This window comes from Dendrobates tinctorius, unplaced genomic scaffold, assembly GCF_039654945.1.
Source record: "Dendrobates tinctorius isolate UK_male_01 unplaced genomic scaffold, ASM3965494v1 ptg000126l, whole genome shotgun sequence".
NCBI lineage: Eukaryota > Metazoa > Chordata > Amphibia > Anura > Dendrobatidae > Dendrobates > Dendrobates tinctorius.
Genome location: NW_027361794.1, coordinates 14,560,205 through 14,583,185, shown reverse-complemented (window position 1 = coordinate 14,583,185; position 22,981 = coordinate 14,560,205). Strand labels below are relative to the sequence as shown.

General features: G+C 46.2%; 2 protein-coding genes across 2 annotated transcripts in view; one reads left to right on the top strand and one right to left on the bottom strand.

Annotated features, from left to right (window-relative positions):
* The window catches only part of LOC141047299 (uncharacterized), a 56,914-nt gene extending 35,223 nt beyond the window's left edge, over window positions 1–21,691 (bottom strand). The window contains exons 1-6 of the mRNA XM_073542354.1: window positions 21,504–21,691; window positions 2,762–2,909; window positions 2,453–2,632; window positions 2,245–2,368; window positions 2,067–2,161; window positions 1,792–1,870 (exon numbers count right to left, since the gene is read on the bottom strand). Of these exons, the coding sequence (XP_073398455.1) occupies window positions 1,792–1,870; window positions 2,067–2,161; window positions 2,245–2,368; window positions 2,453–2,632; window positions 2,762–2,909; window positions 21,504–21,577 (700 nt within the window). The 5' untranslated portion in view covers window positions 21,578–21,691. The remainder of the gene's footprint in view (window positions 1–1,791; window positions 1,871–2,066; window positions 2,162–2,244; window positions 2,369–2,452; window positions 2,633–2,761; window positions 2,910–21,503) is intronic.
* Window positions 1–22,981, top strand: part of LOC141047277 (uncharacterized) — a 1,035,999-nt gene that overhangs the window by 847,982 nt on the left and 165,036 nt on the right. The gene's annotated exons all lie outside the window — the stretch shown is intronic.

The following is a 22,981-nucleotide window of genomic DNA, read 5'->3' as shown; positions in this document are numbered from 1 at the left end:
GGATAACTAGGATAAGAAAAGAACTGAAGAGATCATGGACACTGTATGATCCACAAAGTCTATTTGTAAATAGTTCAGCACCTTTTTAGGTGCTCCTTCTTGGTTTTACTTGTGCCTTTTAGGACAGTAAGAAATCAAAATTTCATCACAACAGTAGACCTGAACTAAAACGCGTTGGGTGTGGCTGAAGACAGGGTCTAGGGAGACCAGGGATGTCCTGCAGCCCACCCAGGACCACCGTTGGAGGGTTTGAGTGGGTCCTCCACCCAGTATAAGGACACTTGAAGATACCGGCTGGAACAGTATCTGCCACCAACTTCACTTAATAAATAAGCTTTTTGGATGTAATAATAAAAATGATAATATACTTGTAATATTATGTATAGTGTGTAAAAGTATAGAATGATGTATAATATAGTGATAAAAGTAATTTAATATGTGTAAATAGATGGGTTTTGAAGAACCTTTATGAGAATATTGTAAAATGACAGTGCTCAGTGGGGAGCTAGTATGTGAAGGTTGACAGAGCGTTTAGATCAGGTGGTGAACCTTAGTAACGGTTGCTACCCAGAGAACTTAGGGAGTGTTAAAAATGTGAATAACCTAAGAACAATATTGCAGCAGGGATAGTATGCCCTGACCTGGTTGTGAACTTTTCAAGTATTAATGGTTGCTGCCAGTAGCACTTTAAAATTGTAGTAATATATAAGATACCATTAGTAACTTGTAGGTAATATGGTAAATTATGTTAAGCAACGTTCAAACAATAAGTGCCTCCCATTTTGGGAAGTAGTATTTAGTATTATTATCTGTTAAAATGCCCATTTCAAAAATGTATTTGTATGTTCCAGTAACATCCTGTCTTTCATGTTTGTTACATTCATAACTACAAGTACTTCAGATGAGCGCTAGTAAGGAGACATTCAGAAAAGGAACATGGAAGGGAGTGCTGGGAAGATGTACTTCACTTGCCTGGGAGTTGGACGAGCCACTGACCTGGAGGACACGGCACAGAAGCGGGCACCTGTCTATGCCAGAAACGTGAGTAAAGCATTGGAACTGCATTCAGCTGTGTCATTGCCTTCTTCCTGCGTCAACCCCTTCAGCACTGCTACATCTCTGTGCCTAAACACTACACCATCTACCTCAACATCCACCATCACTGCTCTTGGACTACAGCTCTACCTGTGGAGAGCCATTGCACCTCTTCTGCATCATACCATTTGTCTCGGAGGATCTGCACTGCAACGCTGGTCCCCTTTCTGACCGGATACCACAGCTGGCGTCACAAGCTTATCTACATATAGACTTTATTAAACATCAATCTCTTCATTTTACATTGACACCCAGGGCCACGGACCGGTTCACTGACACATTCCTTTAAGAAACTGGCCTGGTACCGAGTCATCCCACATGCCCTGGGGGTGCTCCATATCATTAACCTCCGCTTTCTCTTACAGGCCCATCATAATGCTTTAAATTCAAGTGATTTTCTAACTTGTCAGCACATTCTACGTACGTTTTTATTTGGCTTTGTAGTTTACAGATCTGTGTAGGTAAGGGTCAGCATCTTTAATCCCAGGTGGAAGGTGAATCATCCAGGTGGTAAGAGAAAGGGCTTTCAATTCCCAAAGTCATTTGAACAGTTTTGGGTGGAGGAGAATGTTGTGGTCTAGAGGCAAAATGGTGATCACACTAGTTATATGGTCGGACTACACCACCGATAAAGCTGCCACAGCCGGTGACTGAGAAGAATCTGCGACTTCTATGCAATTAGTGGTTACTACTCACATGTGGGAATCTCCTCTTTACATCGCTCATCAACCCTCACATATGTCTCTGTAGTATTAATATGGGTCAGATCTTCACCCTGAAACAAATATTGCAAAAGTCACAGACAGATGGAGAAGTTACATCTATGATCAGCTCTAATCCTGCCATCTCCACCGTTCTCATTACACCAGTATAAAACATAATACAGGTGGATAAAACAAGACTGAGCACAAGACCTTCACAGCCGTCTACATATCATAGGGGAGATCTCATGACACCTTCTCTCCATCTACCTGATGATCCTGAGGAACTTTGGGATCTTGTTTACAATCCTGTGGAAGAAGAGGACGGGGACATCTCTCTGGTGTGGTCATCTTACTGGACAGACCTGGAAGAAACACATACAGGGACTGAATTCATTCTTTACATACAGATAATTATAGGCCGTGTGTATTTAGTCCTGTCTATTACCTGGTGATGTGAGGGGCTGGGGAACCTCCATCATGACGTCCTGGTACAAATTTTTGTGTACTTCTAAATACTCCCACTCCTTCATAGAGAAATAGACGGCGACATCCTGACACCTTATAGGAACCTGACACATTCAATGAAACCGTCATCCCCCCCGATCCCTTCATAGTGTTAATGTATAATGTCCCAGCATTCCCAGCAGTGTCACCTCTCCAGTCAGCAGCTCAATCATCTTGTAGGTGAGTTCTAGGATCTTCTGGTCATTGATGTCCTCATGTATCAGGGGGTGAGGTGGAGGCCTCATGATTGGGCTCAGGGTTCTTCCCCATCCCTCAGACACAGGGTCCTGACAGCGCTCACTAGAGGTCTTCTTCACAACTGTGTAATCCTGGTTATGGAGAGACACATTAATAAATCTCACTACAGACATTTCCAGAGTCCTCACCTCTCCAGTTCTGTGCATCTGTTATTCCCATAGATAAGAATGATGTAATGTGACGTCATCAGAATCTCTCACCTCTCCAGTAAGCCGGAAGAGGATCTCTAGGGTGAGGTGTAATATCCTCTCCGCCATCTTGTCTCTGTCCATTTCCATCCTTGATGGGTAAATCAGGAAAATTCTCTTATAGAAGATCGTCACTGAGAGGATCCGATATTGTAGAGACCTGAATGAGAAGATGAGCCGATGTAACATCATAAAATCCTGTGTAATAATACAAAGCTAGGAGGGATAGCTAATACTAGAGAAGAGAGAGAGAGGATTCAAAAAGATTTAAATAAACTGGAGAAGTGGGCAGCAACTAACAGAATGGTTTTTAACAGGGAGAAATGCAAAGTACTACATCTGGGCAATAAAAATGAAAAAAGCATATATAGAATGGGAGGAATAGGGCTAAGTGACAGCACATGTGAAAAAGACTTGGGTATACTAATAGATCACAGACTGAATATGAGTCAACAGTGTGATGCAGCAGCAAAAAAGGCAAATGCAATTCTAGGATGTATTAACAGAAGCATACAGTCTAGATCACGTGAAGTCATTATTTCCCTCTACTCCTCTTTGGTCAGACCTCATCTGGAATATTGTGTCCAGTTTTGGGCACCACATTTTAAAAAAGACATCAACAAACTGGAGCAAGTTCAGAAAAGAGCGACCAGAATGGTGACCGGTCTGCAAACCCTGTCTTATGAGGAAAGGTTGCAGGATTTGGGAATGTTTAGTTTGCAAAAGAGAAGACTGAGAGGAGACTTAATAGCTGTCTACAAATATCTAAAGGGCTGTCACATTGTAGAAGGATCAACTTTATTCTCATTTGCACAAGGAAAGACTAGAAGCAATGGGATGAAACTGAATGGGAGGAGACACAGATTAGATATTAGAAAAAACTTTTTGACAGTTAGAGTGATCAATGAGTGGAACAGGCTGCCACGAGAAGTGGTGAGTTCTCCTTCAATGGAAGTCTTCAAACAGAGGCTGGACAGACATCTGACTGGGATGATTTAGCGAATCCTGCTTTGAGCAGGGGGTTGGACCAGATGGCCCAGGAGGTCCCTTCCAACTCTACGATTCTATGATTCTATGATTCTATGAATTACTGGAGATAATAAGGGAAACATATGAGATTTATTATTTTACAGTATTTAGTTTCTTCTTTACACCTACTAATAAAACCTATATAGTTAGGCCACAGACAACAAGCAGTTTCTCCCTCGGAGTCGGCAGCTGAATACGTTCCTTATAGACTCATCTTCCATAACACTAATTCTCGTCTCATTTACCGACACTGGAATCGGCATTAGCAATACTGCAGGAGATATTCATTACACGTGACAGGAGAAATAACTACTTCATGATGAGGACGACATCTTCATCTTCTACTACGGCTCTAGAAACATATTTGTCCATAGTTCGTCACTAACTCCATCCCTACCGGCCATCTATATGAATGTTTCCCGTGTTCCCCGCACTCAGCTCAATTTTTGTGTTTTTTTCTTTGGATTTTTGCATTCTGTGCATGTTGGGATGTGGCCTCACCCTCTTGAGCTGTAAATCACATATAAAAGCCTCCCCAGAAAGGTGTCCTTAGGTCGGGTCGGGACCTGGTTCTTTTGTCTGCCCTTAGTCACACATTGAGGTCGACTTTGACACATGGTAAGGTTTTAATATTGGACAGTGTAGGACCGTCTCGATCAGGGTCACCTTGGCGACGGTGAGATGGCTTTCATGCAATTTTTAATCAAAAAATGTATTTCTATGAACCCTGTGTTATTTAAATGCACTTTTTGCTTTTACTTATTTATAGCAGGGTTTTTATTTATTTAGTTTCTTGTAGGTTTTTCAATGTTTTATGGCCAAAGTGAACATGCGTTTATATGCTGCATGTATACCAACTTTAACTAAGCTCAATTTTTGTGTGTTTTTTTCTTAGCATTTTTGCATTCTGTGCAAGTCGGGGTGTGGCCTCACCCTCTGGAGCTGTAAATCACATTTAGGCTGGAGTCACACTAGACGTATATAATATCGGTCCATTTTTCACGGACGAGAATCGCACAAATATTTCATGGACAGTGATACGTATGTCATCCATGTGCAATGCGAGGATGCCATTTCCTCGCATCAAAGTATCCGTGTGACATCCGTATGGCGAGAATTTCTTGCCGGCTTACAAAATGGACATGGGACTTGACTGTACGGCGGACAGGTATGGGATATTGTTGCTTTTTTATTTTGGATTTTTTACAGGAGAATGATGGCTTTAAATGGATTGGGAGTGTAATAAAGATGGAAAAAATGTGTGTTTATCTATAATAATAAATGCCCTAAGCAGCTTCCGGTTGTAACAACTTCCGTCCAGTTGTAACCTGTGACGTCACCGCACACCTCTTTCCATGTTAACCCTCAACACACCACTCCTCCTCAACACACACACTCCTCTCACCATCTCCACTCACGTCCACTCACTCTTTCACTCCACATACGACTCTTTCTCTCACTCCGTCTCTCATACTCACGCCGTCATCGCCGCTGATCCATGATCCCCGACATCTTCCGCCGGCGCCATCCTGGATCCAGACGTCCTCCACGTCGGCGACATGTTCTTGCGGCGACGCCATTTTGGATCGGCGAAATCCCGCGATAGTCACGATGGCGTCGCCGCAAGAGCAAGTCGCCGCCGTGGAGGACGTCGGGATCCAAAATGGCGCCATTTTGGATCCCGACGTCATCCACGCCGGCGACATGTTCTTCCGGCGACGCCATCTTGAGTATCGCGGGATTTCACGATACTCAAGATGACGTCGCCGCAAGAACATGTCGCCGGCGTGGACAACGTCTGGATCCAGGATGGCGCCGGCGGAAGATGATGTCGGGGATCGTGGAGCAGCGGCGATGACGGCGTGAGTATGAGAGACGGAGTGAGAGAAGGGGTCGTATGTGGAGTGAAAGAGTGAGTGGAGATGGTGAAAGGTGAGAGAAGTGTGTGTGTTGAGGGTTAACATGGCAAGAGGTGTGATGCTATCGCATCCTCCCGATGCGATAGCATCGGGCCATAATCTAGTTTATTTCAATAAAAGTCTTTAATGTGTGGGTTTTTTTTATCCTTTCAGACTAGTGGATTAATATTGGATAGGTGTCATATTGACACCTCTCCATTATTAACTAGGCTTAATGTCACTTTACAATAGCAAGGTGACATTAACCCATTACCCCATATGCCACCCACTACAGGGCAATGGGAAGAGAGCGGGTAAGTGCCAGAATTAGCGCATCTTACAGATGCGCCTTTTCTGGGGTGGCTGGGTCAGATTTTTTTTTAGCCGAGGGGAGCCCAAAAACAATGGTCCCTCTCTAGGTTATTAATATCTGCCCTCAGTCACTGGCTTGCCCTTTCTGGCAAAGAAAATTGGACGGGAGTCCACGCCAGTTTTTTCCATGAATTAATCCTTTAAATAAACTCCTACAGCTCCAAAATTTTACACACACACTACTAACATTATTAGCGAGGGACATATAAAAAAAAAAAAAAAAAAAAATCAGATATGCCATGGTTTATTACATGTAAACCATATCTCATATCCTGTCGGGTTCTGCAATGATTTTACAGATGCCGACAATTGATTTTTAAACTATTCTGCCATCTATATCTCTAGGAAATTATATATACACACACTGTATGTTGTCCTTAGGTCGGTACCTGGTTCTTTTGTCTGCCCTTATTCACACATTGAGGTCGACTGACACATGGTAAGGTTTTAATATTAGACAGTGTAGAACCATCTCGATCAGGGTCACCTTGGTGACGGTGAGATTGCTTTCATGCGATTTTTATCAAAAAACATGTTACTAAGGCTGGTTTCACACTAGCAAGAACTGGCAGAAGCATAGCGTGAGGTGAGGATTTTGCTGCCTTTGTGTAAGTATACCTGCCTCTACAAATGGGTAATAATTTCTATTCTTTTACAGACCTCAGCATCGGGCCAGGCAAGGGAGCCGGAACAGTGGGAGCAGCGTCGTCAAGTCCCAGCGGCGAGGAGACGCAGTGTAAGTATCCAGTCTTTCAAGTTCCCTTTTTAAATTATTTTTTCTATTCCTGTTTTTCTGTCCTGTTTTTCATCCTCTATATCTTTCTTCGCTACTTTTTTTTTTTTTTTTTTCTAGGTTCCACAATGGGATGAAGACATCTTTATCGACAACGAGCACCTGATCAGCCTTGTCCAGGAGTGTATCCCTTTGTGGGACAGCAGTGACTAGCAGTACAAGGACACTGTGGTGAGCCGGCAGCTCTGGAATGAGGTGGCCGCAGCGTTGATGGAGGGCTGGGACTGCGCCTCTGCAGCTTCAAAAAAGGCATTTAGTAAGTATTTCCCTCTTGTGTGATGCCGCATTGCCTCTTGGTCCTGAGGATACTGCTTTTTTTCCTGATAGATTATATCAGGGACCATAACAGTGTCCTCAGGTTCAACAGTGAATGCATTGTGTATTGTAATGCTGTATTGATCATGCTTGCACTCTTGCTGCTGCTGATACTCGTGTGATATATTCTTGCAGCAAACACACGAGTGTTCTCAGGTTCAACAGTGAATGCAGTGTGTATTGAATTATTTTGGGATGCCGCATTGACTGTTTGACAAGGTCACTCAGGTGTGCGTGATTATACAAGATGTTGCCAGCTGTGTATTGTAAAATGTTTTTTTTTTTATTTTTTCAACAGTGAACAAAGTCCGCACCCGTTGGCGCTCGATGAAGGACCGCTTCAACACTGATGTTCGTGCTGAGGGACAGGTTCACAGTGGATCAGCGGCAAGGACCAGAACAAAGTACCGCTATCATCGCACGTTGGAATTCCTACGACCGATCCTTGCCACCGGAGCGCAAGTATAATTTTTTTTTTTTTTTTTTGGTTTTAATTGAACATATTCGGTGCTTTTCTAGTCCACAGCTGATGCTTCTTGTAAATGCATGATACTAATGTTTTGCTTGTCTTTCCACAGCACCTGGAGCAGCACCCTGCAACCTGTCCCGGGAGCGGCCCTTCATCGATCAACCTTGGACCCGTCCCAGCCATCTGACAGCCAGGAAGCAACTTGCAGGTCAGCAACACAAACAGCTGGTAACCAGGAAGCTGGTCAATCAGGTGTTCCCCTGTCCCAGGTCTCTGCCACTGGAAATGCGGGCACTACCCGCCAGCGGCAGAGGGCCTCGGACAGGCCTGTCTTGCCCTAGTTCATGCACTTGAGCGAGGCCTTTCAAGCCAGCCTCAAGTCGCTGTCCGAAAGAGTGAAAAGTGGTTTTTCACTAATGGAATGTGATTTTAACCACATGGAACACCGCTTCCATTCCTCCGACCAGCGCCTTGACCAGCTGGAGGCCGACCTCAACAGACCAGCGCACCATTTCTTTAGTAAAATTGAATGGGGCATGGCGGATCACCTTAGTCCTGAGCAACAGCTGAATGTGTTACACGCCTGCAACACTGCTTACTTACAGGCTATGCAGCAGAATCAGTGTGCAGCAGTCAGTGTTGTCATTCCCACCTGTGACACCACTGACTCGCTTCACCACAGTACCGACTTCTGCTGCATACCACTGTACGGCCACCTGCATTCCTAGCCAAGCCGGACACCACTATACAACTCCAATGCCGAGTGCTGCTGGACACTCCACCCCCGCCACCACCATGGCAAGCGCTGCTCCTGTCTGGAGCACCAGTGCTGCCACCGTTACGCAATCTTGGCGCATCGCCACCACAAAAGCAGCTTGGGCCACCGCCACCTGTTCAGAGCACTTACCCAACATCTCCGGCTAGGAGCACCGCCACCACTCCGCATCATTCCAGGAGCACCGCCACCACTTCACTTCATAGGAGCACTGCCACCAATCCTCATCAGAGGAGCACCGCCCCCACTTCGCCTCCTAGGAGCACTGCCACCACTCCTCATCAGAGGAGCACCTCCACCACTTCGCCTCATAGGAGCACCGCCACCACTTCTCCCACAAGAACCACAGAGAACACTTCTCCTTCTAGGAGCACCGACACCACATACTCTCCTTCAAGGAGCACCGCCAGCGCCACCACCGTGCAGCAGAGGGGAGACCCACATTCAATATTTTTTTAATCCCAGACACGGTCCGCCATCTCTAGGCGGTAAAGCAATGTAAGGCGGTCACACGGTGGTAGTTGGTCCAGGCAGTTGACTCCTGCCCCAAAGAAGACCAAGAAGCAACTTTGTCAGTCCCCCTCTCCTTCCAATGTTTCTCAACCTGCCTACATTTCCATCCCTGAGCTCCCTTCCCCCACTACTTTAGTCGCCCCTTCACCTAGAACCCATTCCTCAATTTCCAGCCATTCCTCGTCTCTCCACACCCCCAAAGTATCCCAGTCTTCCCCCAAATGTCCTTCAAAAGAAAAAAAAAAATTTTTCCTAAAAAAATAAATGTGCAATTTTGCTTGGTCAAAAAAAGGTTTGTTTAATGTGTCTTTCGCAGCCTACACACACTGCACCGTACACTTTGCATTTTTGCCACCACATAGCTCCAGAGACCACACCGCCAGGAGTCTCCAGGTACGTCCGATGCCCCGACACCTGGGAAGGCCCTGGGGTGTACCATGGTCGCAGCGGCTGGCCAGTTCGTGCTAGATCTGGTCTGGGACCAGGATACCAGTCCCCTGGACACCGGAACCCCTGGAGGTGGCGCCGCGATACCAAACCAGCTTAGATCGGTCCCGGGAGGAACAGGAGGATGATGAGAACTGGGCTAATTGTCAAGCTACCATCCAGAAACTGGCAGCTGAACACCGGGAGAGGGAGCAGTGCCGGCAAGCGGTACTAGGCCCGGATTTGGACCAGAAGGAGCGGGTCCGTGCTGGTCATTATGGTCCCAGAAATGCAGCAGGTTGGGGCCACGTCCTGAATGTGAACCATGAGAGGGGGTTCGGCTTTATCCATGACCCTAGCCGAATCCCCGATCTGTTTTTCCACCGGAGAGACGTGGAAGCTCATTTGAGAAAAGGGCACCCTGCCAGGAACCTGAGCCCGTGAGATCCTGTGACCTTTACCAGACATGAAAGTCTCAGAGGCTGGTATGCCATGAACATCAGGTGAGTCCCAGATGATCTCATCCAGACCTGCAGGCAGAAACCACCTACTGCCCCTATGTGTCAAGGTGTGCCAAAGGTACAGAGAACCACCAGCTTTACCCCACAGGAAGAGGAGTACCTGAGGACTGCCCATGCATTCCTTTCATCTGGTAGCAGTTCCCAATCAGCAGCTTCCAGAACCCCAGGAGGGGACAACAACCATTAGTAAACTAACTCTCGTTACCCAGGAGGGTATTTGCACAGTTGTGTTTTGTTTTCCCATTATGTTTTAGTTTTGTTTTTCCAGCGTTGCCCTGTTTTGTTGGCAGCCTCTCCATTGAACTGAGGAGATCATGAACGTTGAATGGTCCAGAACCACAATTGTAAATAGTTTGCACCTCTTTAGGTTCCCTCTCTTGGTTTTACATAGGACACTTTGCGAAGATAATGTCTACCTCATTTGGAGCATGACTCCAATCAAAGGACACTGCAAGAGATCCTGGCTGGGAGCAGTGTTCAGCACTTACAAGAATTATTGAAAAGTTTAATGTGAAGTATTTGATAATGATGTGTCTTATGAGAGTAAATGGTTTTTATATATAGAATTAAGAATGTTTTGATAGAGAGATGAGAGATTTGAATAGAGAATAATAAAGAATTGGAAGTGTAGATGATGAACCAGGAACCACGGTTGTCACTCAGAGTTAAAAGAAAGCAGAAAATGTGCACTAAAGATGAAAAGAAATATGTTGATGAAGAATACTAAAGTGATAGTGAGTAACAGATGACAGCACTTTGAATTAAGTATTGTATGGAAAATTGCACTTGTGACTTAGGATTTTAGATAGTCAATTAAGAATTGTTTTCAACGTTCAAGAATGAGTGCCTCTCACAGTGGGAAGTTTAGTATAAGAAATGTTTATTCAGCATTACAAAAATTTGTATGCTCCTGTATTGTCAACTTTGTTTACCTTGCAGCCCACGGACATGCTGTGTTTAACAAGGGGGTATGTGGTGCCCCTGAGGCTCAGTCGCCACAGAGATACTACACCTTCTCCTAAGGTGTGGTGCCCCACCATCTAGGTAAGTTGGAGGCTCCTGACCACGCTCCAACACTCGCACCCCACACAATAGAGTAGTTCAGCAAAGCCACATTGTAGCTCCTTGCTTAGAGAGAAGGAGAGCACCTTTGGTGGTTCCCTGCTTGGAACACAAGACATGCTGGGAGGTGGGTGGAGTTTAGAATACATAAAAGAGCGGGATGGCTTAGGATTACAGGTCAGTCTGAGGGAGGAAGTCACTCAGAGAGGAGTGAGGAAAGGAGATCCCTGGAAGAGGGATGGAGGAAGGAGTGCTGCAGCTGCCTCAGTGATCTGAGCCAGCTGGCACGGGAAAGGAAAGAAGGAGAAAGACATTGAACTGAAGCCTGAGCTTCCATAGAAGGGAAAGACAAGTACGGAACGTAGGAGTGAAAGGGAACACAGAGGATGTGGGTTAGAGGAAGAACCCTGCCTAGAAGTTCTAAGCGCAAGGCCGGGGCCTGGTCCCCGAGGTTGTATGGACACTAATGGTTCTGCAGCAGACACCGGTGGAGTAGTGGGCTGTAAATGCACTACTCCCATCTAAGACTTGGGGGCACAACAGCAACACGGATAGAGAGCCAGGACTCAGGAGAGAGGAGTCCCCGAAGCAGGCTACAGCTGTCTGCCGTACAAGTAGAGTTCTTGGGAACATCTGTCAGGAGGAACTCCAGTGTAACTTAGTACTAGGAGATCTTCACACTTAAAGGCGCTATAGAAGAGACGTTCAGAAAAGGCACATAAGTTGGCGCAGTATTGGAAGGGAGCATTCCATCTTGCCTGGAGGTTGACTGAGTCCCTGACCCGGAGGACACGGCACAGAAACAGGCACTACAGACTGTGAGTAAAGCTTTGGAACTACAGGCCCTGGTGTCCTCCATTCCTTCCTGCGTCCGTCCGCCTGGCCCTGCTGCATCCCCTGCGCCGAACACTGCACCATCTAAGTGTCTCCACATCTTCACTGCCCTGGGACAACAGCCCTGCCTGTGGAGGGCTATACCATCATTGCTGCACCACACCATCTGTCCCAGAGGATCTGTCAGCAGCATCGGCTTAACACCTCCCTTGCCGAACACCACAGGGGGCGTCACAAACTATTCATCTAACTACATTCCACCATTCACATCTCCGCCATTACTTGGGCGCCCAGGGCCACGGTCCGGGTCACCGCTGCTGTGACACATCCCGCTGATACTGGCCCGGTACAGAGTACCTCGCGGCCCTGGGAGGGCGACCCAGATATACAACAGTAATTACTGAGAACAATTTAACAGATGAATTATAGCAAAGTAGTTGAATGAAATGATTACCAGTACAAAATGCTTGCGGACATAGACTAGAGTGAACACATGCAAGATGGATCATCAGTGCAGGAGTTGAATGAAATGATTACCAGTACACATTAGACTAAAGTTACATAAAAGTACCGATTTTGGGGGGTTTGAGCGACTATATAATGTATTTGGGGGCCTTCCGACAGATGAGAAGGATCTGGCATCCTGGGTTTCGGAGGATAATCCGTTTGTTCTTCATGTAGATAATCCTCTGCTAGGAGTCTGGAGGTGACTCTCTCATACAGACCACAGGAAAGCTGGAATATTTGTGTGTATGGGGAGTCGGGAGAGTTAGCCATCTGCCAAATGACCGTTCAGCCAACACTTATGTGTATGGGCCCGTTAGTATTACACTGAGACAGTAATGATACATGGCACTACAGTAGTACAGTGCATCACCGGAACCATCAGAGGCTTCTGCGTTGTATGATTGCACTGATCAGAGTTGTTTAAAAAAAAAAAGAGGATTAAACGTGAAGAAAAAAAAAAAAAATCACAGTTTTAGTAACAAGAAATATCTTTCACTATATGGAAAACAGTCACTGTACAATGTTAATTAAGTTGTAGATAGAAATCACAGCAATAGCTGGAATTGGACCCCCAAAGGATAAAAATAAATATATATATATATATATATATATATATATATATATATATATATACACACTGTAGGGGTTGTACTCGCTCAGTTGCAACGGGAGGACAACAGGAGGCACGATCCTTTAAACGTTCATGTGGGTTTATTGCTTCATAAACCCCAGAAGCAAAAACAGAAAGTAAACAGCCTTTAGATCAGGCAAAACAAAGTGTAAATGTCCATAGCAGAGCGCTGCTCCGCCAAGCGCATGGGCACACAGGATGGGATAATGTCCAGTACTTCAGACTCGGTCTGGAGCCAAACACACACAGGAGGCCTTCTCCCTCCCAACACACAGACTATGTGCCAAACAACAGCCTCCATTATACAGGCTGTAACCACACCTAGAAGCGAAGTATGTGGGTAGCCAGACCTACCCGTCTCTCATAGCTACCCGCAGCCCAGATCCAAGTGCAACAAACAAACCTCTTAGTGCTTTCATGCACTAGAAGAACACTACAGGCTACATCACAGCACAGAGACAAGCAATCTCTGCAACACACATACCGCCCATCGACTATGTGAAGCTTAGCCGCACTATTAATGTGTGTGTATAATATATTATATTATATTTATATTTGATGAAGTCATATCTCCCGGCTCTGCAGACTGCATGCTGATGTTGTACTTAGCAGGCCCGGACCAAATGGTATGGAGATGAATGAGGGATAACAAAAGTTCAAAAATAAACTTTCCTTTACTTAACAAGAACTTGATGAGAAGTATATACATCAGATAGGAGGCACTACACTTTATGAATGCTTCTTCTGCATTATGCAGAGTCAGGAACATTCCGGTTACATGTGGAGGTACATAACTTTTGTTGTAAGCCAAATAGTCCAGCAAACCTGAGCTAAGGACTTTTAGTTTCCACTATTTTCTCTGCTAGCAATCCAGATTCTCACTGCCATTTTATCTCTGCTTTCCTTCAGAACATACTATCTGATGTCTCCCTCTTGGCACACAACACCATATCAATTCAGGACTGCAACCAGCTAGACCAAAGGTCTGTATTTCTCACTTATTTATCCTTATCTGACTCATCACAAGGAATTTGTTCTCCTGTGTGCCCATGTAGCTCAGTATGAGGTCTCCCACACAGTATGATGGCTTCCACAGACCCCACACAGTATGATGGCCCCCACAGACCCCACACAGTATGATGGCCCCCACAGACCCCACACAGTATGACAGCCCCTATTGCACCTCACACAGTGTTATGGCCACCATAACCTGCTACAGAAAATAAGGACCCAAAGTCAGTATGGAGGCATTTACAGTCCACCACAACCCCTTACTCAGTATAATGGCCCCTACCAGCCACACATTCACTATGAGAGTCCCAACAGCTCTTCCCTTAATATTAAGCCTCCAAAATTCCTGATTTTTTTTTTTTTAAACAACACACACTACTCACCCAACCCTGTTCCCAAGGTGCAATGCTCCAGTCTGTGCAGTGAGTACTGAGGCTCCATTCTACAGATGTGATGTAGTGACATAATTGTGCTAGTAGAGCACGGAGTCTCAGACTTACACTGGTGGATCAGGAGCTTTTGACTCCATCATTCACTATTCTATTCACTGGTATCACCGTCATGGAAGTGTGGATATATCTCAAATTGTTATGATGGGAAGGAGAGGGTGACAATACCAAACCCCACTAGCCCTCTCAATTCATGTGTATCATAGCAACCGAGTGGGCTACCTTTATGGATGATACACTTTGAATATCCAAATATCATATGAGAAATAGCTCATAGATCCTGGGTTCATTAGTATCTGCGCCAAGAATGAGGCTAACTGAGTATTTTTTTAATTACCTGTGAGGTTGTCGGTGGGGTGGATGGTACCATATTGTGCATGAAGGGGGCAGTACTGTGGGAAAATAGGAAAGTGGGGGGGGGGAAGGCAGTACTGTGGGAATTTTGTACTGTGTGTGAGGGGGATGCCAGTCCTGTGGAAACATTATCCTGTGTGTATGGCAAGCTGCTATTGTGGGAACACTATACTATGTAGGGGGATGGCGATACTGTGGGAACATTATACTGTGTGTGATGGGATGATGATACTATGGAAACATTATACTATGTGGAGAGAATGGTGGTACTGTGAGAAGATTATACTGTTTATGGACGGAACTTCAGTACTGTGAGATTATACTGTGTGGGAGGGGTATAGTGATAATGTATCTTTGTGTGAAAGAGGCCAGTACTGTGGAAGCTTTATACTGTGTGAGGGGCATCATATATACTGCATAAGGGGTGTAAAAAGGTGTTACATAAAAACAAATCCTCAGGGCTGTGCGGAATTTGTACAAAAGGACTGCCATCTGCCGTCCAGACGAGACCCTATGGAATCAATGAGAAGAGGGAGAGTTTCAAGAAGAAAAAGTCTAGATGGTACATCAGGTCAGGTGACCTTGATGATGCAATATCATAAAAAAAAATCATTGTAATGTAAATTAGTTGGGTCCGGTCCGATGGGCGGTGTTTTTGCTCCTTCCCTCCACCCCTCCTTGGCCGCTGTACGCAATATTTCAGGTAATTTCCGTAGATCTCGTCCATATTTCGTGCGTGTGCACTGCAATTTCCACTCGTGCGTACGCAGTATGCTTTGTCCAACTGTGGGCAAAGCTGAAAAGCATTAGTGCACATGCACCGGTGAACTATGTCCCGGAACACAGAAATGGCAGTGAAATACTTCTGGGACATAGCACTTTCGGCCCATGCGAACTACTTTTTTCCGGCTTTGCCCGCAGTTGGGCAAAGCATACTGCGCGAGTGGAGATTGCAGTGCACATGCGCGAAATATGGATGGGAATTATGGAAATTACCTGAAATATTGCGTACAGCTGCCAAGGAGGGGTAGAGGGAAGGCGCAAAAACACCGCCCATCGGACCAGACCCAACTAATTTACATACAGCGCCGGCGAAAGTAAAAAGGTATTTTTGGGTGATACATGGGGAGTCAGGGGAATTCAAAACTAGGTGGGAAATGTATAGAAAACTCTCAGTACAATGATATTTTTATCTGATAACCTGAACATGAGGTGACAGATTCCCTTTAAGACACTACCCCTGGCCATGTAAAACCACACCCCCATAGAGGAAGCATTTGCGAAACCTTCATGTCGAGCACTTTATAGGTATCCGCTTTCATTTTTGAGCATTGTTTTTATCCTCACTGACCAATACCCACAGTCATATGCCTTTTTGCACATCAACGATTTTGCACAATTTTCCCATGCTCCTAGATTAGTCTTCTGTTTATAGTTTACTTAATCATGTTTTTTACATTTATGCACTGTGCACTTTTTACGTAACATGGTATTTATTCATATAATTTTTTAAGAGGTATTTACTTTTGATTTTGTGAACACAATCAATGGGCATGTCTTCATTACATTTTCTTTGAATCAGATCATTTTTTGCTTATATACTGGGTTTTAGTTAGGTTGATTTACCTCATGATGTTTACAATACGCACATTGCACTTAATTTTTTGTACATCAATTGATACTCATCTTTTTCAGTAGCTCCAGTTTGTGATTGAAAAGTTTTTTTCACCATTGATGTAATACCTTTAGTGCAATATTTTATGGGTACTTACCCCTTGTCCCCTTGCCTCTGTGTTCTTATTTTTGTGGTTCCAGAAGCTTGATTCTCTTAATCGTACTCGGTTTGCTTTCATCATCTTTCCTCCAGTTATGCATCGGAGGTTGTGTATATAGATGTTGTAGTTCGGATGTCTTTTTGCTAGATTACTTGCTATAAGACTGTGTTAATATATCGTTATTATAAAGGCAATAGTCCCAAAGCCACAACAGTTCTGGCACCAAGTAAAAAAATGAGGTGCCAGTGAAGAATCTGAGATACCAGGCCATGTTAAAGTGCTCTAGGCAGCTGGTTGTGGTGGCAGAACCCAGGCAGCATCAGATGAGTCCCAGAGTCCAGACTACGCCAGCCAAGGCCCGAGAATCTGACCTGTGCCAGTCAAGACTCAGAGTGCTGACTACTTCAGGCAAGAGCAGAGTCCCAGCTCTTATTACTTCTGGTACAGGAGATGGATGTGCTAGTGATCTGTGAGTAGATTCTGCTCAGTAGTATACGCCTGCAGTGAAGAGCAGGAGGTGCGAGTGAGCCGGGCCATTGCTTCCAGCACTGACGTCAGTACAGGTGTTGGTCCAAGGTAGTACAACAGACAAGGTGAAAGCTGGTTGAAGTGAAGGCGGCCCAGCGAGCCTTAATAGGCCATAAGTCCTCCTAAAAAGGTCTAAAGACCCCATTACACATAAAGATGCACCAGCGATCCCGACAACGATACGACCTTGTCAGGATCGCTGGTGCATCGCTACATGATCGCTGGTGAGCTGCCAAACAGGCAGCTTTACCAGCGATCAGCACCAGCGAGGACGCTGGTTTCTAAGGTAAATATCGGGTTACTACTTGGAGTATTGTGTGCAATTTTGGACGCCGGTGCTCAAGAAAGACATTACTGAACTTGAAAGGGTTCAAAGGTGGGCTACTAAAATGATAAATGGAGTTGGTTCACTACAATACCCAGAAAGGTTATCAAAATTAGGTCTATTTACTCTAGAAAAGAGAAGACTTAGGGGAGACCCAATATATATGTACAAGTATATCAGAGGGCAATACAGAGATCTCTCCAATGAACTGTTTGTACCAAGGACTGTGACAAGAACAAGGGGGCATTCTCTTCATTTGGAGGAAAGACAATTTCTGCACCAGCATAGAAGAGGGTTCTTCATGGTAAGAGCAGTGAGGCTCTGGAATTCTCTTCCTGAGGAAGTGGTGATGGCCAACATACTGAATGAATTTAAGAAAGGAATGGATGCTTTTCTTGTGAGTAACAGTATAGAAGGTTATGAATAACAGAATATTATAGGTAGACGGTTGACCCAGCTTAGGGGAAGGAATTTTTTTCCCTATGGAGAAAATTGGCTTCTACTCTGGGTTTTTTGCCTTCCCCAGGATCAACAATGCAGAACAGCTGCTCTAAAAATAGGCTGAACTAGATGGACATAAGGTCTTCCTTCAGCCTTCAAAACCATGTTATGTTACTAAGCGGCGCATCACTTAGTTACCCGATGTGTACCTTAGAAACCTGCGTGCGGGCGCTGGGAGCTGCAAGCACGCAGGTTTCTAAGGTACACATCTGGTAACTAAGTGACGCGCGCCGCTTAGTAACCCAATATTTACCTTAGATACCAGCTCCCAGCACCTGCTTAGAGCGCTGGGAGCCTCGCTGATCGTTGGCTCCCGCTGCCACATGCAGCGATGCGCGGTGGCCAGCGGGACATCAACGATGAAAAAATGGCCCATGCCGATCAAGCACGATCAGCGATACCCGGCGGGGGGCCAGTCGCTGATCCCCATCACACAGAGCGATCTCGCTGGTGAGATCGCTGTGGCGTCGCGAGATCGCTGTGTGTGACGGGCCTTAATAGGAAAAGGTGGACACCTCGCTATGGCCTGTGTTTGCAGAGGAGACAGTGTTGTCAACTATATGTGTCAGGAAAATCACCCTTGTCAGTAACTAAAATAACATTAGGTTAGAGGCTGCTATTGCAGTGAGAGTGAGGCGGAGAATTCATTATATATCTGATATTGTACACTGCTCAAAAAAGTAAAGGGAACACTTAATCAACACAATGAAACTCCAAGTCAATCACACTTCTGTGAAATCAAACTGTCCACTTAGGAAGCAACACTGATTGACAATCAATTTCACATGCTGTTGTGCAAATGGAATAGACCACAGATGGAAATTATTGGCAATTATCAAGACACCCTCACTAAAGGAGTGGTTCTGCAAGTGGGCACCACAGACCACATCTCAGTACCAATGCTTTCTGGCTGATGTTTTGGTCACTTTTGAATGTTGGTTGTGCTTTCACACTCGTGTTACTGTAGCAAGAGACGGACTCTACTGTACAACCCACACAAGTGGCTCAGGTAGTGCAGCTCATCCAGGATGGCACATCAATGTGAGCTGTGGCAAGAAGGTTTGCTGTGTCTGTCAGTGTAGTGTCCTGAGACTGGAGGCGCTACCAGGAGACAGGCCAGAACACCAGGAGACGTGGAGGGGGATGGAGGAGGGCAACAACCCAGCAGCAGGACCGCTACCTCCGCCTTTGTGTAAGGAGGAACAGGAGGAGCACTGCCAGAGCCCTGCAAAATGACCTCCAGCAGGCCATAAATCTGCATGTATCTGCACAAACAGTTAGAAACTGACTCCATGAGCATGGTACAGTATGAGGGCCCGACATCCACAGATTGAGGTTGTGCTCACAGCCCAACACTGTGCAGGACGCTTGGCATTTGCCACAGAACACCAGGATTGGCAAATTCGCCACTGGTGCCCTGTGCTCTTCACAGATGAAAGCAGGTTCACACTGAGCATATGTGACAGAGTCTGTAGATGCCGTGGAGAGTGAACTGCTGCCTGCAACATCCTTCAGCATGACCGGTTTGGCAGTGGGTCAGTAATGGTGTGAGGTGGCATTTCTTTGGAGGGCCGCACAACCCTCATTGTTCTCGCCATAGGTAGCCTGACTACCATTAGGTACCGAGAGGAGATGCTCAGACCACTTTTGAGACCATATGCTGGAGTGGTTGGCCCTGGGTTCCTCCTAATGCAGGACAATGCCAGACGTCATGTGGCTGGAGTGTGTCAGCAGTTCCTGCAAGATGAAGGCATTGAAGCTATGGACTGGCCCGCCCGTTCCCCAGACCTGAATCTGATTGAGCACATCTGGGGCATCATGTCTCGCTCCATCCACCAACGTCACTTTGCCCCACAGACTGTCCAGAAGTTCGCAGATGCTTTAGTCCAGGTCTGGGAGGAGATCCCTCAGGAGACCATCATCAATCTCATCAGGAGCATGTCCAGGCATTGTAGGGAGGTCATACAGGCAGATGGAGGCTACACACTACTGAGCCACATTTTGACTTGTTTTAAAGGACATTACATTTCACTTTAATCTTGTGGGTGACTCCAAATCCAGGCCTCCATTGGAGACTGTGAAGTCACCGCTCATCACTGAGTCTGCGCCGGCTGCTTCCATTCATTCTACAGTAGTTTACAGCCGGAGAGGCTGTGTTAGCAGAACTCCGCCTGTAAACTGATTAACCCCTGAGATGGATTTACACTGTGGGACGTGACAACTTTTTTTTTTTTTACAGGAGATTGATGGCGTCGCAAAGGAATTAGGAATGCAATAAAGATTTAAACAATGTGTAGTGCATTATTTTATTAAAATACTTTGATCTAATTGTGTGTTTATTTAACCTTTTAATTACTATAGGATTAGTAATGGAGAGGTGTCTTATTGACACCTCTCCAATACTAACCCGGGCTTAATGCCACCTTACAATAGAAAGGTGATATTAATCCCTTATTACCCCACTTGCCACCGCTACAGGGCAAGTGGGAAGAACCCGACAAAGCTCCAGAATAGGCGCATCTAATAGATGCTCTTTTCTGGGCAGCTGGGGGCTGCTTTTTTTAGGCTGTGGGGGGCCAAGATCAATGGCCCCTTACCAGCCTGAAAATAGCAGCCCCCAGCTGTAAGTTTCGCCGGGTTGGTTAAAAATATAAGGGGGACCACAAGTTGTTTGTTTTTTTTTTCCGTCTTCTCTCCTGCTCACTGTTGCCGGCAGAGGAGCAGAGAAGAATGACAGCCGCGGTCAGCACCAGCCGCAGGGGAACAGCGCTTACTGTAGCGCTTCTTCCCCGGTGGCCATCCGTGTGGTCTTGATGCGGCAAATGTGCAGCACACGGATGCCACACGGAGGTACCATGTATCCAAACGGACATGAATAGCTCCAGTACCAGTTTTTGCGGTACCGGAATTACCTGGACGTGTGAGACCGGCCTAAGAGGCATAATGGGGGCATTATACTCTGTGGGGCCAAGAAAGGGGCCCTGTACTATGAGAACAATCCGTTTCCTCCCTTCCTGTCTTCCATAGTTGGGTCGTATGTAGAGCCGTACTCCACATAGAGAATAATGGAGCCTCCAGCACCAACCTCCACCCGCAGAGCCGCACTCCACATAGAGAATAATGGGGCCTCCAGCACCGACCTCCACCTGCACTCCACATAGAGAATAATGGAGCCTCCAGCACCGACCTCCACCCACAGAGCCGCACTCCACATAGAGAATAATGGAGCCTCCGGCACCGACCTCCACCCGCAGAGCCACACTCCACATAGAGAATAATGGAGCCTCCAGCACCTACCTCCACCCGCACTCCACATAGAGAATAATGGAGCCTCCGGCACCGACCTCCACCCACAGAGCCGCACTCCACATAGAGAATAATGGAGCCTCCAGCACCGACCTCCACCCGCAGAGCCGCACTCCACATAGAGAATAATGGAGCCTCCAGCACTTACCTCCACCCGCACTCCACATAGAGAATAATGGAGCCTCCGGCACCGACCTCCACCCACAGAGCCGCACTCCACATAGAGAATAATGGAGCCTCCGGCACCGACCTCCACCCGCAGAGCCACACTCCACATAGAGAATAATGGAGCCTCCAGCACCGACCTCCACCCGCAGAGCCGCACTCCACATAGAGAATAATGGAACCTCCAGCACCTACCTCCACCCGCACTTCACATAGAGAATAATGGAGCCTCCGGCACCGACCTCCACCCGCAGAGCCACACTCCACATAGAGAATAATGGAGCCTCCAGCACCGACCTCCACCCGCAGAGCCGCACTCCACATAGAGAATAATGGAGCCTCCAGCACCGACCTCCACCCGCAGAGCCGCACTCTACATAGAGAATAATGGAGCCTCCAGCACCTACCTCCACCCGCAGAGCCGCACTCCACATATATGGCTGCTCTGTGTGCACAGGACCTGTGATGAGGTCACAGGAGGGGAGGAGTCAGGGGTCACATGATATCCGGAGTGCAGACGCTACATGGAGACTTCTCCTCAGTCAGTGACATTCCCGCCATTATTTCCCCTCACTACTGGCACAATTACCCCGCGCCGCCTTTTCTACACAGTGTTATGTGTGGGATGTAACGTGTGATTTCTCTGGAGACAAATATTCCGCAGCACTTTACATTTCAGAGGGGACTTGCACAGACAATAGACATTACAGCATAACAATAATCACATAGATCATAACAGATACCAAGAGGAATGAGGGCCCTGCTCGCAAGCTTACAATCTATAAGGAAAAAGGGGAGACATGAAAGGTGGGTGGTAACAATTGCTTTTATTGTTCGGACCAGCCATAGTGTAAGAATCGGGTGTTCCTGTTGCTGCATGGACCAGTTAACAGTCTAAATATGTAACAGTACAGACACAGAGGGCTGTTAAGTGCATAAATCATGTGAGAACATGATGCGAGGAGCCTGATTATGGTAAAAAAAAATTAGAATGGGCCACACAGGGATATGTTAATGAGTTGAGGCGGTAGGCCAGCCTGAACAAATGTGTTTTTAGTGCACGCTCAAAACTGTGAGAATTTGTGATTAATTGTATCAACCCGGGTAGTGTATTCTAAAGAAATTGGCGCAGCACATGAAAAGTATTGGAGACGGGAGTGAGAAGTTCTGACTATTGAGGATACTAACCCCAGGTCATTAGCAGAACGGAGGGCGCGGGTAGGGTGGTAGGCTGAGACAAGGGAGGACATGTAGGGTGGTGCTGAGCCATGAAGAGCTTTGTGGGTGACGGTAATAAGTTTGTACTGGATTGTGGAGTGGGTGGGTAACCAGTGTAATGACTGGCACAAGGTAGAGGCATCGGAATAAGGATGGGTGAGGAATATGGTCCTGGCTGCAGCATTCAAGACAGATTGGAGGGGGAAGAGTTTGGTAAGAGGGAGGCCGATTAGTAGAGAGTTACAATAATCCAGACTAGAATGAATAAGAGAAACAGTAAGAGTTTTTGCAGAGTTGAAAGTAAGAAAAGGTCAAATTCTAGAAATATTTTTGAGGTGCAGATAACAAGAGTGTGGGGGAATCTCAAGCCATGTCCTCTGCAGCCGCAGAGATTCCTGTTCAGCAGAGACGTCGGTACCGGCATCTTGCCCAGGCTGATGCTAGGCATCTAGTTG